General features: G+C 32.8%; 1 protein-coding gene across 1 annotated transcript; it reads right to left on the bottom strand.

Moving 5' to 3' along the window:
• Positions 1-10,175: 10,175 nt before the first annotated feature.
• On the bottom strand, positions 10,176-17,992 carry LOC133176988 (sodium/calcium exchanger 3-like). Its single transcript, XM_061312061.1, has 10 exons — positions 17,292-17,992; positions 15,669-15,724; positions 15,217-15,384; positions 14,816-15,000; positions 12,455-12,684; positions 11,952-12,184; positions 11,759-11,864; positions 11,481-11,659; positions 11,052-11,381; positions 10,176-10,810 (listed from the first exon to the last, which is right to left on the bottom strand). The coding sequence occupies exons 1-10, from the start codon at positions 17,965-17,967 to the stop codon at positions 10,571-10,573; spliced, it is 2,403 nt and encodes an 800-aa protein (XP_061168045.1). The 5' UTR covers positions 17,968-17,992; the 3' UTR covers positions 10,176-10,570.
• Positions 17,993-19,546: the final 1,554 nt, after the last annotated feature.

Here is a 19,546-nt window from a genome sequence, read left to right as displayed (position 1 = left end):
TCAGGCTCATTTAAATAAGTAATACTCATGCTTTGTTGAAATGCAATGAACAATATCAATTGTCAATTCAATTCTTCTATATGTCTTTTACATGTATTCATACTTTTAAAACTCTAAAACGTAAACATGAATAATGATTATAAAAAGTAAACATTTCTATTTATACTGGACCGATTTTGTTGCACTATCGTTTTGTCCTTTCGATTATTTTGCAGTTTTCTCTTTCAATTGGAACACAATTTTCATTGCTATCTTTTTTTTTAAATGATGTTTTTTCTTCTCTTTCCTATATCAAAAATATATAAATTTGAAAGTATTGAGGAAAAATCAAAACGTACAAACCGTGGATTTTTGGGAATCATAATCCATTAATTCTTGTATGTATAGATATTTTACAGTATACTTGTACAATTTATATAAAAAACGATATTCTTCTAAAAATGACCGGACACCTAAAATGTCCTCGCAATTAAAGCGACGTGTGTTACGAAATAATCCAAGGATTACTATAAACCATATTTCAATAACGTGTCAAACTGAACAATAGTGTGACATAATTGTTGATTTAAACTTCATAAAAATATGATTTCTCCTGCATTGACCATTGTTTTCCAGCTCAGTAGAAAATGCCCTATTGAAAAAGAGAGTCCGAAACGTAGCACTGTCCAGGGAAATATGGAATTATGCAATACCTAGTAAATAACATGGAAATATATATAGAAGCAAAATCAAGTTTTAATAATTATTCTTTTAAATTTTAAACATTTTAGATTTATATTACACAAAGTAAGACAAATATTTCTATATGCATTTAAAGGACAAATACTACATTCGAAATTGGATTGGATGATCTTCTCTCCTTTATGTTATATACGCCTTTCATTATTTATTAGCTTTTCTGTTAAAAATCTTCAGCGGTGTTGAAATACTGATTCAAATTTCTTAAATGATTTATATTTTGATATCATTTATATTTATAATTTTATTGCGCACATGTCTTATTGTTTTACTATTAATGTACTAATTTCAGCCAAAAGCTCATTATAAATAGCTTGTGTTGTCTTTTGACTGCCATACTAACTTTAAATAAAGCTTATCTTGCGGGTACACGATGCGTTTTGGACAGCAATTCTGGAGGGTCGGGGAATAAAACAAATCAAATTTATGTGCCTTCAAGTAATATTTCTTCAACAAGAAAAACAAAGAAACGACAAAAAAAAACTATATTTGGCCTATCCATGCATAAACGATTGATTCCTATTAATAAGAAACTGAATTTGTTTAAATCCCACTTTCCCATTCACCGCGAAAGTTAATCCTTCAAGAGTCACACAGTGTGTGTCATTCAAAGACTGTTGATTTGAGATGAACATTCTTTTTTTAATCTTATGAATTTCATACTAATTCTAAAGTTTGGCTTGTCATAATTTCAGATTATATTGACACAACTATTACATTAGAATATTTTCATTATTGAAAAATCTGATTGAAAATGCATGGGATTAAGAAAGATCTCGCAGACCATAAAAAAAAACACCTTGAGAGACATACTTCATAAAAACCAGAAGTAATTGCACTAAGTCACATTGCATCGGACATTATCATCAAGGAACCTCGGGGATTTCCGGGAAATCAGTAATTTAGATTGAAAATCATATGTCATCGCATTGAAATCAAAACAGCTTTTTTTTTAAAGTTGATTTTTGTGCCATTATCTTTAGCAAAAGAGAATTACAAACCTCTTTTTGAACATATCTGTGCTTCCTAAAGTAATTACTTTGTTTAATATACTTTGTTGCGTTTTCTATCATTTTCAGTTTTGAGTGATACAGTCACTATAAGAAAGGAAAATAAGCATGCATAAAACTAATACAATGTATGTGTATTTATTCATTCTTAACCGCATTACATAAATAGCTGAACTTTTAGGATATTTCTTATTAAAGAAATGTACTAACGTGTATTCTTAGGTGAGAGGAAAGCTCTTTTTACAGTGTAGTATATGATTTTTTACTAGACTTGCTTCTTTTATCCATGTTGGTTTATTGCTTTCTGTGTATTTTTTCTTTAAAATTAAATTGGAAAAAATTATGACGCTAGCATATTTACTTACGCCAACTCTCTGAACAAAATGACCTATAATGCAATCACAGACACCTTTCTCTTCATAAAAAAATTACCCTTATATTTAGGGGAAAAAAATGGAAAAATAAACTTTGAACTAGCCATGAAACTAATTATGGGATGGGGAGATGAATTCGCGCCTTCCGTTTGTATCATGCCTTTCCCATCTACAGCAAAAAGATAGTCATGCGAGGATTGTGTGGAATATAATACATAAAATAAGATTTACAACGGTTTTGATTTGAAAAAAGTTATTTACAAAAGACATGGATACTTTGACATGTTTTGCAGACTCTAGCAATAAAATTATAGAACATACGAAAAAAAAAATATTCGCAAGATTACGATCATTTAGTCACAACGCACATAACATAGTCAAGTAATCTCTCCATTATCATTAAAAGATAACAAATAATAATACGTGCATCATTTTCTATCTCAAGACATTTCAAAAAATAAGAAAATGACATTCTGGTTCGATTAACAATAAATATAAGCCTACGACGGTGATGTGTTGCCGAGGAATTCACCAAGAACCCGCGTGATAACATTAAAAACACCGGATTCTTTCTGCTGGAAATTGAAGCGAACACGAATCTTGATTTTTTTTTTATTTTATGCTATTCAATCTTTTTTATTTTACATCTTAGCGTTGGTATCAAATGACCTTGGAAACACAATAAATTACAATGTTTGTGATTATGATAGTTCGATATCGAAACAATTAAGTTTTATTTTTGTTTATCGATAGCGAGAGTATTTCTTAGAATAGATGGTAATGGAATATATCATTTAACAAACTAAAGCACAGTTAATCAATGGCAGGAATTTGGTTTTGGTCGTTGACAAATGTCGATAGCAGCTCTTTACGACTTCTGCTCTGGGCAATGAATGGCTAATTTCTGACACGGAGACAAATGTGTTAAATAAATAAATTCGGTCACAGTATACCCAAAAGCAAATTCACAGAGAAATATTTTTTTAAAGAAAGTAATTTCGAATTTTTACTCAATATTTTTTTTTGGTGGGGGGGGGGGGGGGATTTAAAGAAAAAAAATATGAGGGAAAAAAAACTGAATAAATAATTTATCTATATCAGATATTATGTTTCATCTATACATGTATTTTTAATTTAAGAAAGAAAAAAATAATAACCACAAACAAACAAACAAACAAACCAATAAGCAGACACAAAACAAAAAAAATCTTACCTTAAAGTAGGTTTTGTTTGTTATACCCATGATCCAAGAAGTTTGAATCCTCGCCACGTCAAGCTTTCAATGAGTACATGAATCTTTAATCGTTCCGTCTTTCACTGCGGGCCAATGTTAACAGTTTCAAATAAAAATTTAAATGATGCAGAAGGTATTATGCATAATGTTGATGGACTAACCATAGCGACTGATTTCAGTGAAAGTAGCAGATCGCTGTTCATCGTTCCACGCAGATCGATGAGAAGTACCCGGTTTCAGCATATTGCCCTTACTTACTTCGTACAAATATTTGATCATTGGCCGAGGAGCCTCCACCAGGTTATTTCGTCATATCAAAAGATGGCCAACTTTGATACAGAGGCGATTTGCAAATGGTATCACCTAATCAACAATCGATTAGGATCCCAAACACTATTATCGATCAAATGAAACAGAATAAATGGCAGAGGTGACTTGAAGAATTTAGTATTGACAGCCATTTGAGAACCTCAGTTTGCAAATTGATTGATTTGAATCGTTTTAAAGCCGGTTATATCTTAAAAGATAAAGATGTGGATGTTCAATATTCTTTTAATATAAAGCCCCATGAGAAGTACCGTAAACATCTGAAGAGGTTGTAACCTTGGAAAAACATAAACCAAAGAGAGCACCAGATTTCCGGTAGATGGTTATTAAAAGGCCATAATTCTATTAGAAGTCACAGCAGATATTGGCAGATCGCAAAAATATTCCTAAATTAAAGAGATTAATGTACACTATGTTTATTGAAATGGAAACAAAAATTCTAGTATTATAAATCATGAATAATTTGTTACAGTTTGTATGTTGTTTAATTAACGTCCCTCTCGAGAATTTTTCACTCATTTGGAGACTCCACCACTTGCCCATGGAGGGCTGCAAAGAACCACGCACCCTAACTCTCGATTCCCGCCTACATTTTACATCCATTTAATTCAATATAAATGGCAATTTGGCCATGAAAACTTAATTGAATGGAAAGAAGAGTTCATTATTAATTGATTAATAATTTTAAAACTAGTGTCAAACACTTAATTGCTCTTATTTACGACTCTTTTCATAAAACTTTAGCTAATGTAAGAAAAAAATTACCTGGGCAATTATTATTCCCACATACCTAATGTAATTAAATTCATGGAACTAATGTCAACTAAAAACGAAAAAATGCTGAAAAAACTATGTATGTTTATCTTAAAAATTTATGATGCTGTCTGTCCTCCTTGATATATTTTTCCCTCTCTTATTTATTTATTTTCTTTTTCAATCATCTGTCATGTTTTTTGTTTTGTATATGTACCTCTGACCAGATTGTATATAATGTATATATGTTATTAATGAATCCCATGTACCAATATTTTGGTTTGGGTGAATAAATTGAACTTGAACTTGAACATAAGGGGGGTTGAAAAACGCAATTTCTACCAAAATATAAGAGTTATATCTCTTTTTCCCAAATAAGTTATGTTTTATGAAAATTCACAAAAATATCTATATAAATATGAAAAAAATCATTCAAATATGTTAACTTTTCTTTTGAAATTTGACTTGGAGGTAGGCGGCACTTGTGGACAGACCCCCCCCCCCCCTCCGATATTGAACTGCAGGGCTTGTTGGACATTTTTTCATAAATTATATTTATTGCACTTATTCGTCATGTGTACCATAGGAAAAAATCGTGAAAACGCCAAAATGATTGTTCCACACAAAAATACCCCACTTTACAATGTACGATATACATTTTGGGGTTTTCACGATTTTTTCCTATATATGGCAAAAAAATATGTTCGTTTTCCGGGGGTCCTGTTCGTTTTCCGGGGGTCCTGTCCACAAGTACCTGTGGTTGATCTGTAGTGATCGTTGACAAAAATCCAACATCATATACATGTAATGTAAATCACTTTTTTATTCATGAGTACTTTATATGTACTTTATGCCATGTTCGACATTATAAGAAACATAGGTAATCAGAGATTACAGAGCTCACCTCAACGAATGTTGTCTTTAACTAAGGCAAAGTCTCACTCTAAACTTATACATGTAATCTAGTAGTGTGCATCCCTAGATGCAACATTTATGCAATTTTGGTCTTGCAGTTACTTGGGAATGGACTTATCTAAAAATTTTAAACGAGTCACTCATCCAGAAAATGTAAGTCAAAATTTAGGTCAGATCCAGCATCCGAAGCAAGTCCAGTAGTGTGCATCCTTAGGTGTATCATCCATGAAAGTTTGGTCAACATAGGACTTATAGTTACTTGGAAACAAGATCTGCTCCAAAAACTTTACCCTGTTCCAAACACATCAACCTGGTCATTCTTTAGCTGAAATTGCAGCATCTGAAACCTTGACTGGTACAATGAAACAAGCTAGAAGCATCATCCATGCACCTCTGATTGATATAGGGCATAGAAATATTTGAAAAGAAATCTGCTCCCAAAACTTCAACCTGGGACGCCGAGGGTATTACATAAGCTCCCCCAACTTCACTGAGGTGAGCTAAAAATTAGGCAATTTAAATTACCACTTGTCTGCCAGTTCGATCTATTCGATAAATTTAAAAATCATGAAAAAATCTATGTTTGTTTATTTTTAAAATTTATGATACTGTCTGTCCTCCTTGATAAATTTCCTCCTTTCTTTTTTCTTCTTCTTTATATCTTTATATTTTCTGTAATCTTTTTGTATTGTACATGTATCTCTGAGCAATTTGTATAAAATGTTGTATATATATTATTAATGTACCCCATGTACCAATATCTTGGTTTGGGTGAATAAATTGAACTTGAACTTGATTTTTGTGTAATTATGCGAGACGTCTGCTCTCGAAAGTTTCAGGTTTTTTTTGTTTTTTGTTTTTTTTGTTTTTGATTTTGTTTTGTTTTGTTTTGTTTTTTTTTTTAGTATTTCTATAATTAAAGATTATATACAGCAATAAAAGAAATTCGTGAAAATTTCGTCTTGCTCATTAATACAAAATCGCTATTTAACGAAAATAAGGTTTGGGGAAATTTTGATTACCGGGTATCTGCAGTGGGGCAATAATTGTAAACCATTCTGAAAGCAGTATTTTGTTTCTTAAGCATGTTTTGAGCAAAAGGGAATTATGAAAATTATTTTCTTTTATAAATAAGACACAGGAGAAGGGGTGCTGTAAAAATCGGAAGAGGTTGTAACTCTTTATTTAAAAAAAAGGAGGGGCACCTACAAGTATTTTCCAAAGACTCGTTTAGTGAAGACCAGAAGAGTCACGTCTCGTTACACATCGTAGTGTATACATATTTCCTATCTCTAACGAAAATGCAAATCTACCATACATTATTAAACGTGTGCAGTCAGAATTGTAAAAGCCGAAGTGAAGATGAATCGAATTTACAAAAATACCAGAAAAAGTTCCTTTACATGAAACGTTTTTCAGATCCTGAAACCATACATCCGTGATAAAATAGGACTCTAATGTTTGAAGGACACAACCTGTGGAAAATCGTTCGTACTTCGGTACTTTTAATTAAGGGTCAATTATATATTTCGCAAATGTGAAATAAATGGGAAAGCACAAAAGAAATTGTCTTATTTTGTTCATTATCATGATTGAAATGACATTATGTCTGTAGATACAGATGACTAGCCATCGTTAACCCCAAACTCTGAATTTATAAATTTATTTATTCTGCAGCTGGAAGAAAAAAAACTAGGTTATACGTGAATTTTTCAAAATCTAAATATTAAAGTCTGTTCATTGTTTATTAAATGTAATAAAATCCCATATGTTACTTTACACTTAACTCAGTATATGAGTTCTTTTAGTAAATCACTTTCCAACCCACTGTTGATAAAGAATCAGGGAGCAAAATTGTTAAATTCATATGTTTTAGCAGTAGCAAAAAGTAGAAGTATCATTGTTTATTTTTTTTTTTTGTTTCTACTAAAGATTTCTGAAAGAGCTTCATCGAAGTTTCAGGTCAAAATATGCACGAATTGAAGCTGATAAAGGAAACTTAGGAACAAGGAATGGAGGCCACAGCATGATAAGATCTATTTGTGCAAAAAAGCACAACTTGTCATGACACTGACTTTTCAAATACTAAAATATATGTAAATCTTCAGGCATGTTCACGAAGATATCTTAGGGCTGTGATATGTCCTAAGAACGTGTTAGGAAATATCTTAGTCTCAAGTCAGATTCTCGAAGCTTTCCTAAATCTAGGACCTCGTCATAAGTTCGCCCTAACTTTAGGACAACATAAATTATATCCTAAGATCATCCTAAGTTTGTGGTGATGCTTATTTTTCTGAGTATCGCAAGTATAAGCGACAACTTCGTGTTCCTCAACATGGCCATAGGAACTGGGGGGGGGGGGGGGCTGTGCCCCCTCCAAATAATTTTGCCGATATATAGAATACTATAGAAAGCATAGATACTATATGCTTGTGCCCCTCAATAATAACGTCTGATGACTTTTTTGGCCTCTCAAGGAATTTTTGGAAGATGATAGTGTCCCCCCAACTGAAAATATATGGTTGTGCCCCCCCCCCCCCCAAAAAAAAAAAAAAACTGAAATTGCTTCCTACGGGTCTGGCTGAGGAATTACAAAAAAAAAAAAAAAATTGATGTTACATTGACTAGATCTACACTTCTGGAAATTATATTTTTTAGTGCAATTATTCTGGATTTGCTTGCTCTTCCTTTTTGGAAAATGATATATGTTTTACTAATGTGGCTGGCAATGCAAAGAAAATGGAAATGATAAAAACTTAAGATTTTATAATACACAATGTACAATGAAGCGCATTGAAGTGGTAAAATTTTCAGTTTGAATGGAACGTTTTGGGCTTTCTTTAGAAAGTAAAAAAACGGTCAAATGCTTCATTCGAATACCTGTGAAAAAGGTATTCTGTAAATACAATATCCAATCAAATTGACAGTCAACACAAACTCCGAGTAAACACGTGTTCGACCGAAACATGTGTTGTGGCAACTCCATTAAACGATAAATTCATAATTATGTACATATCCGTTACAATACGTGTTTTACAAAAACGGGAAGTCTCTAACTCTCTTCCCCAACTTCACAAAATCTCCATTTTAGTGTGTGGGTGTGACATTATGTAAAAATTGACGTTCGATAGGGAAGACCGAAACATTCCATTCAAACGTAAAATTTTACCATTTCAATGCGCTTCATTGTAGCGTCGCATGAATAGTGCATTTATATATTATTATACATTATTCTGTGAAAACTATATTTAAAAAAAAAAAAAACGAAACTAACACATATTTCCAAAAATAAAAGCAAACAAACAAAACCAAAAAATATGCTTTACAGGGTTCGCCCTGCTGCTGATAGACACCCCCCCCCCCCCTCCCCGTAGAGCACATCGCAGTCAAAGTCAATCTGTTCAAAAGTATGCAAGATGTTTGAAAGAAATATATTGACTTTAAGTATATCCAACAAACACATCTTTAAAAATATTTTCAAGTTCCAATGATGAATTGATCGTCTTAACAAGACCAAGTTGATGTATACTGTTAAGAACTGAAAATTTAACAATTATCTACCAAATAGAAGATTAAAAAAATCATCGCTGGTTTCACCTACCTGAAAACAACCATTCTGAAATTTGTCCACAGAATAAAGAAAGACAACTCTGAATAATATATACTCTAGGTATCTTTTCTTTGATTTTGTGCTTTACAGGAAGTGAACACGACTCGAATCAATGACGCCAGTTGATACATATCAGCGAAAAGCAAAATAGGTTTATACTAACCAAGACTTACAAGTAATGGAGCAAATCTGTTATCCCTATTCCCCTTTATATTCCACATTTAAAAAGAAAAAAACCGGAATATTAGGATTTCTGAAAAATTCTGAAATTTTAAATCCAATTACATTAACGTAAATATTGGCAAGAAAACAAATAATACACAGAGTCATACTTATTTCTAAAAGCTGGATTATATCTATTTAACTAATTTTTTTTATAAATCAGATACAAATATTTAAGATTAGATTTTCTATTTTAATCATAATTTATATAACCCACTCCTTTCATTGAATTTTAGTCCGAGTTCTTGAATAATCATTATCTAGTCTGTGTTATTGATAAATTGTGAGTTTGACATTTGATTTGCAAATATTCAGGCTGGGAAGGCAAAATTTCCACTCTTCATAATGGTGCCGGTTCTGACATTTTCCTGGCACATCAAATATCAAAATCGTGAAAAACGCCTGGAAAACGTCGGATTAATTGAATTCTTGAATCTGCAGTCAGTCAAACATATCCATGTCTAACAATTTTATTTAAAAAATGTCCACAATTTAACAGCACGTGCTTAATATATACATTCTGGATGGTCAGGACTCTTAACTGTTAAGCAGCTTCATAACCCCCCCCCCCTTCGGGAAAACAGTATAAAAAAATCAACTTCAAACTTCAGAAGTCTTTATTTCTCTTTTCAAAAAAGCGAGAATTTCTCTAGAACTTTCGTGTCTGTAATAAAAAATGAGAAATAAAATTATAGTTTAAACTCTAAAGTGCAGACTCTTCTATTTCAAATCACGAAAGAAATGTTGAAGTTGTAAACAGCACTTATAACAAATACACTAATACATACAGGAATATCGTTTTGAAACATTCAATATTTTTCAGTGAACTACATGCATCAAAATAAATAGTTTTAAGCTTTCTTTCTAAATCGCGAAACGAAATGTTGGAGGTACATGTAAGTTGTCAACAGTACTAATCATACAATTTTTTTAAAAATGAAATCTTGTATACAACAAATTACATTAATATCTCAGTATTTTGTTCGTGTTGCATTCTAAGAACGATGAATGTGCAATTAAGTTTCAAATAACACTTCTAACAAGTCATGATTTCTATAAAAGTACGAATACTTAAGGCACTATCACAGAGAAGTTTATCACGTGTTGAACTAAGCACTATAATATCAAATATCTACATGTAGTTTCCGGAAGTTAAAAAAAATCGCATATATCAATCTACTCAAACATTTACACATCTCGCATAACGAAAACCTTCCTCCCAAAAACATATTCTCGGATGCCAAGACGACCAAATATGTTTACCATTTCCTCACGTAATAAAGGTCATCTTATAAATAAGACATTTGGAGTATTCAATAAGTACAGCCTAGTAATAAAAATACAATAATATACCTGTATAACAGACGCCATTTTATACAAAAATATCCTAAAATCCTTCAATATACTCATAAGTTTGTAATGATGCAAGAAGAACATATATAAGCCAAAAAAAGATCATAGTGCCCCCAGAAATAATTTTTGGAATTTTAGGTCCTCCTAATTCGGCATTGCCAAACACTCCCACGTATCTCCTGATGACAATTAGAACTAGAGTCACCACAGCCAGAACGGCAAACACCACAACACTGAAACCGAGGCTGCCTGCTGGGACCTCGAACGACACGCCCTGAAATATGGTTAAACAGAAAGATAACTACTTTACTCATCAATTCATTTTTACATCTCTCTGTAAAGGATACCAATGCTAACTTAAATTAAAACTGTTAGCGATATGTACCTCAAGATTTTTTTTTACTGTTCGATGATGTATATTCAAAACTAGAAAAAAAGGAGTTCGTCAAAAGTGTTGCACTACACCACAGACTTTCTAAGTAGACCAAAGATAAGAATAACGTTGGAATGCTTACCTTGGCAGTCCAATAAGCTGAAGCAACAACCCAGGCCAATCCCAAACCTAAAAATACGTTCACCGAGTTACTTCCGGTCACATTACCAATAGCAGAATCCGCATGTTTCTCCATGGTAGCCGCTGTTTTACTAGCAAAGAGATCGGGTAAACTGGTTCCCAGAGCAACAAATGTTATAGCTGTTACTTCTGACTCTAATCCGATAAGGCAGCCAAAAATGTTCGCCAGATCGGCAACTATTGCAGTTAAGAGACCAATACAGCCAAGAGAGACGAAGAAACAGAGCCATCCGCCCCATATTGTAGGTGGCGGAACAAGTGCAAAAATACTCTGTAAAAGAAATATTTTTTTAACATAATGTGCTGGATTAAAACAAAACGTAATTTAAAATGTTGAGGGATTCTAGATTCATAAACTTCATATACTTGCCTTAAATCCAAAAGTCATAAAATGAAGAACGTATGAGAATGCAGTTGCAGTTTCTAAATCTCCTCCATTTACATTTAAGGCTTCTTGAATCTGATCTGCCCATGACTGTTTGCCAACTCTCATGGAATCCAGATTGGCGTTTGTCAGATCTGCTAGCCTGTCCACGAATCCGGCAAACTCTGTAAAAACATAGGACAATTTAATGAATATGACAGTAACCAAAGTTTTCATATAAATGTTAAACAATAGTCAGGAATTTAAAAAGATTTGTTTCGTACCGTCATCATTAACAATGGTAACAACACAACGTTTCAGTTTTCCGATTTTGGCACCTCCGTCGACTTCAACGAGATCTACTTCGAAATTTTCATCTTTTTCAAATTCCTAAATTACAATTTTAGCAAAACAAAATTATTATTATCAAACATTCAAAACAAGAATCAACTGAGCTCTGTCAAAGTCTTGGCTTACCAAATCGTCTTTTATGTTGATCTCAATCATTTTCGTCAATTCTCCGTGTTCAAAAACAATTTCACCGGATGTGTTTTCGTAATCGCGCCCACCCACAGCGGTGATATCTTTTGTCTTCCATTTGGCGACAATTCTTCCATCACATCCATTTGATCGGTCGACTTTAATCTGTGCTGTCCCAACGCTCTCTTTGAACAAGAAACTAGGATTGGCGAACTGTATGGTACCGGGTACTAGGGAAAAAAAGACACATACATCATTAAGAATTCAATTACAAAGCTATACCAGTATAAATAACAAACCTTTAGTAATTCAGTATGTCTTTTACGAAAATCTGCAAAGTGCACGGTGCTCTTTTTCCTCGAATCTAACCAATATGGATGTAAAACGTATAAAAAGTACACACAATGTATTTATCATAGATAAAATGTTTTATCCGGCATTCAGTTTTTACTGGACCACAGGTTTATGTCAGAAGTTACTATTTCCATTTTTTTCCTCACCATCATCGTTGAGGATAGTGACTTGTGTGACCGGATGTTTTCCTAACACCGCTTCCTGTTCCGGTTCTATCGTTAAACGGACAAAGAACACCTCATCTGGTTCCCAAACATTATCGTCGATTATCTCGATATCGATGTACAACAGGGTCTCATTTGGTTCAAAAACCATTGTCTTTTTGACTGGTTTGTAGTCTGACGTCGCTTCCGCTGTCCCGTCAACCGTTTCCAGTCTGAAAATCAACAACACAATTCAAAATGAAAGTCTCAGTGTTATGAAAATGAATGTGTGTGAGGTATAAAACTTTAAGACTAGATAAAAATTACTAGTGCTGCCATAATTAATTACATACACAAGTACTATATATACTTTGGAGGAATAAGGATTTATTAACTTTCAGCCAAAACTTTGGTTAATAAATATTCTGAATGAATATTGCAGTTAGAGATACATATTGCCGGATAACTTGTTTCTATTACATAATACTTGTACTTTGTTTTCATTTTTTTTTTAGCTGGAAATGCTTAAGGGGGTGGATCCTGCTTTCAAAAGTCTTAAGAATTTTATAATTTTAGTATCTACACACATAGCTTAATTAAAAATCAAAAACAAAAAATGGGGGTCAATACGCTTCTTTTGGCGCTACAGTACATTTAATATGACCTTTTTGCACTGAAAGTGTGTCTTAAATATAAACTTGCTGTAAATTCTTCGAAAGAGAAATAATGATCATGTTCTTCCGAATCGAATAAATTTTTACCTCTACTCTAGTTAGTCGCAAACAGTTGAATGTTTCATGTATTCAGCTGCAACACTAAGCAGTACAGATTGCTTATATGCATTCTTTTTAGTTCAAATTTATCAGGTATGATATATGAATACTTGTAATCGAGAGAACCTGTCTACTTTGAGTGACAATTTTGGCGATTTTTTTTCATAAAATCGTTTGTAATATTCTGTCAAAGAAAAATATGGTAGGAAAGATCAATAAAAGAACAATATCAATTTTGTGTAAGGTGTGTTTGTTATAATATAACAACCAAAAAAAATTATTCCATCCACAATATTTATCTATATTCTGTATCATAGCGATGTACCCCTAAAAATTTAAGCCATTATTTTTTGTAAATGTCATGGGATATGTGATAATTAATGAAATGGTGAGCATATATATAAACAATAGGTTATTGTCATATTGAATACACTTCACTTTAGTCAGATTCATTTGTTCAGAAGATTGACCTCGTCACAGTGACCTTGACCCAGACAAAGATTCGCAAAATGACCTACATTTTTGCAGGTTCCATGTGCATGAAGTTCTTTACAGATCTAAACATTACTATGCAATGTAGACTAAAATATATACTGACAGAAACACTAATCAAAAGGTAAAAAAAACTAATTTGTTCCCAACATGTATATAAAAAATATCAATAAAAAATATTCAACCCCCCCCCCCTTTCTAAACGGTAAACTTATGTAAAAAATAAATTAATGAATGTAAATAAAATAACAAAAATCACCCTAACCCAACCCAGTATAAATCATTTATTCTCATATCTAATATTAATTTTTTTTCTTTAATGTTGTAAACATATTTACATTCTATTTTTTACTGATATATTTTTTACTGATATATTTTTTACTGATATATTTTGAACATCTCAGATATATTACGTATGGACATTTGAACGTCACTTATAAATTGCAGATTCTACAATGCACGCAATGCTACCTATTACGTACATTTTCCCCCTCAAACGATTTGTTGATACTGAGAGAATCACAAGAAATCGCGATGCGAATGTAAAGTTTTGAAGAAAGGTATACTTCGTTCGTTCTTCGAAAATGGTGCTATTTTTAGAGGTTGGAAAAACCCATGAAGTGTGTATTTGAAGGTATCATCGTTTTGACTGCATATTTTGTCTAACAAAATATATTAACGTGTTTTCTACGTAATATCATATTTATTCTCTCCTCCGCTAAGTTATATTCCTTTTCTTTGGTGTATGTTTTATGTTAGCGTCCTAGGCCGTCTTGACGACACGCCATTTTTGTTTACGAAGTACAGTGTTCCGAAAACTGCCGATGTCAGACACCTCGGTAAATGCCGTCATTTTTACCGGAAACGTATTACACCTCTAATACCGGAATGAATCTTTAACAAGTAGAACAGGGGTCTCATTATGCTTATTTAAACTTTCTATTCGCATGCTTTGTTTTTAACGGCGCACATTTTTATCAGTAAAGTGGTATACGTTTTTATGCTTTTTATCTAAAATAATTAGTGACATTTTTATTAAAATCCATAAATACTGGAATCAAGCATAGATGATATCACTCTGGGGCAAAGATAACTCTACCTGAAGATAACTCTTCGGTGGAGGTTGCCATGTCGAATAATGTTGAGCCTTACTCGTCCTTCTTTCTCGAGGACGGCGGTGCTCGGGGATTCGAACTCGACAATAGCCTTCTTGCCTCCCTCGCTGAGATGGACAAAGTCTGGGTCCCCTCCAGCCTCTTCCGCGATCAACAAAGTCTCCAACAACTAATTTATGGAAAGTTTAATTTATACAGTAGAAAATTCAAAATAAATTTTCATACATTGATACTGTTCCATCTGCAGTATTTAACTTTTAATAATAATTCTCTTAAAACTTTTTAATTTCTACTATTTTTAATCTATTTCGTTATTAATTTATTTCATTGTTCATTTATCAATTTTTGCAAGAAAAACAGCTTAGTTTTCTCTGATATATCTTACCTCGCTGGATTTGTCTGTAAGTTTCGTAGTTAAGGGCGCTCCCCCCGTCATCGTCCTAATGGCATTGATTCTGTACCACGCTCTGTTGTGGGGCTGATTTTGTTCCATTAAGTGGGCCGTCAGACGAGCAATTTCTTTCTCGTCCGCATCCGGGTTGGATTTTAGTCTCTGTGAAATATGATAGATTTGATTCAATTACTTGAATTTTAGCTGCAATAAAGTAGCCCTCTTCCCCCGATACTTTCCCAAAAATATCTGATTAAAGAAAATAGGGAGAGTGCTACATTATTGTAGCTACCCCAAAACATGAGAAAAAAATCGGAGAGGGCTACATTGTTGCAGCTAAGAATTAATCAGCATTAATATTGGACCATATATGTATTCTTTAAATACAATAACCTGTGCTTTATTTTTTTTTTCTATATTAGAAGTTGATTGGTTTGAAAACTTACCCGCAGCATTTCAACAATAACTTGTTTATCAGCATGGTCTTGTGATAAAAGGTTGTCTGTAAAACAAAACGCATTTATATGAAAATTGAAAAGGTTTTCAAAAATTAAATTGAAAAAAAAAACCGTTTCGATTAATCAAAATTTAGAGTTTGAATCAGAATTGTTTAACAAATATCTTAAAAAGCAAATTTACTATTTTTTTATTTTAAGTTTCATCTACAACTCTGTATAATGTAAAGTTAAAACTAGAACTAAACAACCACAACAACTTGGTATGAAATCTACTATAACTAGTTACCAAAACACTAATTGAATTTGCCACATTTACTGAAATTTTTGGAAGAATTTCATACCAAAGGTAAGTCTCTATTGAAAGATATGTCTGTTAATGTACTGCAGTACGAGTGTAATCATGTTTTTCAAGCGTAAAACATGAATGAATATCTAAAACTGTGCCATATTAGTTTAAGCAATTTATCTTTTACAACAGTGATACATTTAAACATTGCTTCGATCTCTCCAGCTAAAATCGAATCGCACATTTTTTCATCAATAAAAAGATAAAAGAGGGCTACTATAATTGAATAAAATGTTACATATCAAAAACCTTTTGACAGGCAAAAAACAAAACAAAAAACAAAAAAACAAAAAAAGGTTACTTGACTACAGAATCGAAACCATTTCGCAGATGAAGGTGGGGAGAGGTCAAGAACTAATATGGTGATGTAAACCAAATACAAGGTAAAAAAAAAAATCACTGTTTATTTAGTTTCATTACACTATTTTCTTTAATATTAGAATAGTTTTGGAATTTTAGACATAAATGGTCGAGAGTGAAACACAGAGATGACACAGTAAATGGTGTGGAGTTAAAAAGAAGAGACAGAAAACTAGAACACAGGGATATTTAACCTCTGTCTGCCCTGGTGACTGGAATATGTAAAAGAGTGTTAACTGGATAATAATTAACTAAATGTGTAGTTCAGAAGTTTTGTAAACTTAATTACCTGATCCAACTACCGACAAAATAAAATACACAACAATATCAAATGTGGCAAATACATATACATGTATATGTAAATACATGCACAATGACGTCATAATATTAGGAATGTAAGTAAAAACAAAATAATAGAACTCACAGTACTTTAGATTTCTTATACAAGTCTTTAAAAGATATCAGTACAGCAATAAATTCTGGATTTTTGCGCCTTTTTTATCTTTACTCTTTATCCCTTGGGATAAATCCTTTCCAGTAATTTTTACAGCTTATCAGTTCAAGATTTGGTGTTGATGATGATAAGAAATATGTATATCGTATCGCGTTTTCTAATTATAGTGTTTAACCCCAATATTAGTGTCATTAAAGTATGTGACGGTTTTATCAGGCCAAATGACAGCATGACAAACAGAATATTGTATATCTATGGTATCTATTTAGAGTAAAAAATTATTGATAAATCTTTTTAAAATCTCCAAGAAGTGTGTCTCTGATAAAAGATATTTCTCAAAAAAACACAAAACAACTACCCGGGTTCAAATTGCTCGTCTTTTTTAAAACGATTTATAAGTTATTTAATATACTGCAAGCTTTCCCTTTTGAAAACAGAAGTATGGACTTACCAACTTCTAATCCTGCTTCGTCGTCTACTGTAGCAGAACCAAAGTAATCTTTGTCTAGAATGTAAGCCAGAATGACTAAAATAGGGAAAAGAAAGAGCGTAACAATGGCCTCCCACAGGTCCACAAAGTCCGGGGTATTCACCATTAGAATTATTATGAGCCAGATGTACGCCAACACAGAGAACACAGCGGTGATGGCAAACACCTTTAATTTTTTGATCCGCCTCGTTTCATTTGCGGGGATCGCAAAGACACACACTCCACAGATGACCATGAGGTTAAATGCTGCTGACCCCACGACAGTACTTGGCCCTAACTCTCCAGCTTTAAAATCATTAAAAACAATTTCTATCATCGAAAGTAGAATTTCCGGAGCGCTAGAGCCGAGGGCCATAAGAGTAAGATTGGCAACAGTTCCATTCCATCGCTTCACTTCTACCGTTTTGTAACCAGTTTCACTATCGTCTGGAACTTTCACTTCCTGTGTAAAGCTTGTAATCGTTGCAATGGCTGCCATAAAAATGTCTGCTATGATAGAAATCGCCATAAAGCTCCATAGTAGTCCCACTAAGTATACAGTGGCCCGGGCACCAATGGGCCATGTGGCCTCACTCACAATGGGTAAAAGTAGCCCTTCATCTGAGCATGTGTAGGACGTGGGGCAACCACTCGACATTGTTGCTAATTGTTGTGTGTAAAATCACCAACTATAATAGAAACAAAATCATTGTCAGATCAACATTCCTTCTTGCCAATGAATTGATGTAAGCTAAGCGTTCTTGTGAAATTCTTTTAGATTAATCAACTCTTCAATTCAACTCTTCAATATTCACATATGTTTACTAGTAGAGAATGTATTGTGAAACCGGAGGGCACTATAGGTTTCCTCTGAGTCTGTCCGTCCGTCTGTCTGTCTGTCTGTCCATCTGTCTGTCTGTCCCTCTGTCTGTCCATCTGTCTGTCTGTCCCTCTGTTTGTCTGTCAGTCTGTCCCACTTGGTTTTCCGCACTTTTTTTTACAAACGCGTGCAGATATTGAGCTGATTTTTGGTATATGAGTGTGTCTTGATGAGATACAGATCAAATTTGCATTTCGTTCCGCTTCAATGATTTTTTGACGGAATTACGACCTTTTCAATTTTCAGGGTTTTCCGCAATTTTTCTCTAAACGCTTGCAGATATTGAGGTGAATTTTGGTATGTGACTGTGTCTTGATGAGTAATAGATCAAGTTTGCATTTCGTTCCGCTTCACTGATTTTTGATGGATTTATGACATTTTTAATTTTTAACGGGAACCAGATTACACTTGCCGGTAGGGGACTAGTATTGCTAATGCAATACTCTCAGAATGCTTGTTGTTTTTATTTTTTATTCTTTTTATTTATTGAATGATATTTACTTGTATTATTATTTTTCTTTATCTATTATCCTTTTCTTTAATGTATTGATTGATTATTTTTCCCTATACTAGTACTAGTATTACATGTGTATTAGTATTATTATTTTGTATAAAATGATTTAGTTGAAAAGGTGTAACATTTCACTTAGCAAGCGACTAAAAATAGAATTGCAAGGACAAAGATGAAGTTGTAAAGGTACCTTTAGTCCTTTAATTTACAATTCTTTTGCAGCTCTTAAGTTTATCAATGATCTACAGATTTTATTCGAGTGCAGATCAAATATGTAATGGCATGAGCTTAGCTAAAATGATCTCATTTTGATGTTTTCCAATGTAAAAAAAATAAGCAATCTTTATTTCATGCATATTTTTTTTTATATTAATTATTAATATTTTCTAATATGACAAACCAAAGAGTGCGTTTGCTTAATCATCTCTCAATTTATTATAAATCAAAGAAGTTGTGCGAACGAGGCGAGCGAAAGGCCTATGGCGCGACAAATATGAAGGTGAAAAATTAAATCTCAATCATAAAAGATTCTGTGATATTTCATCTAACATTAAAGTATACTTTATGTAAAATCTCTACAATTTTCAAAAATTGAAATCATTTGCCTATGGAATACATGTAGCATACACATACCAAAGACGGCGAAAAGGATTATTTTCTCATATTATAACAACATTTATTCTATGAGTGGGACTTCGCTCCATTTTTTGAAAGTTCATCCTCAAAGTTTGCCCAAAAATAATCATTTTTTGGTTAACAAAACTATGGAGTAAAGACCCACAATACCTTAAAAATACATCTTTATGACACAACATTTGTATCTTTCCGATAATAATAATTTTTGCC

This window comes from Saccostrea echinata, unplaced genomic scaffold (assembly GCF_033153115.1).
Source record: "Saccostrea echinata isolate AGI-Se365-2 ecotype Australia unplaced genomic scaffold, CSIRO_AGI_Sech_v1 ptg000086l, whole genome shotgun sequence".
Taxonomy (NCBI): domain Eukaryota; kingdom Metazoa; phylum Mollusca; class Bivalvia; order Ostreida; family Ostreidae; genus Saccostrea; species Saccostrea echinata.
This window is presented reverse-complemented; position numbering and strand designations above follow the sequence as displayed.

Coding starts and splice junctions, on each gene's coding strand:
- LOC133176988 (XM_061312061.1), bottom strand. CDS start 17,967: ATGTCGAGTGGTTGCCCCACGTCCTACACATGCTCAGATGAAGGGCTA. Junction 12,185..12,454: donor CACTATCCTCAACGATGATG/GTGAGGAAAAAA, acceptor TTTTTTCCCTAG/TACCCGGTACCATACAGTTC. Junction 11,382..11,480: donor TTATGACTTTTGGATTTAAG/GCAAGTATATGA, acceptor TTTCTTTTACAG/AGTATTTTTGCACTTGTTCC.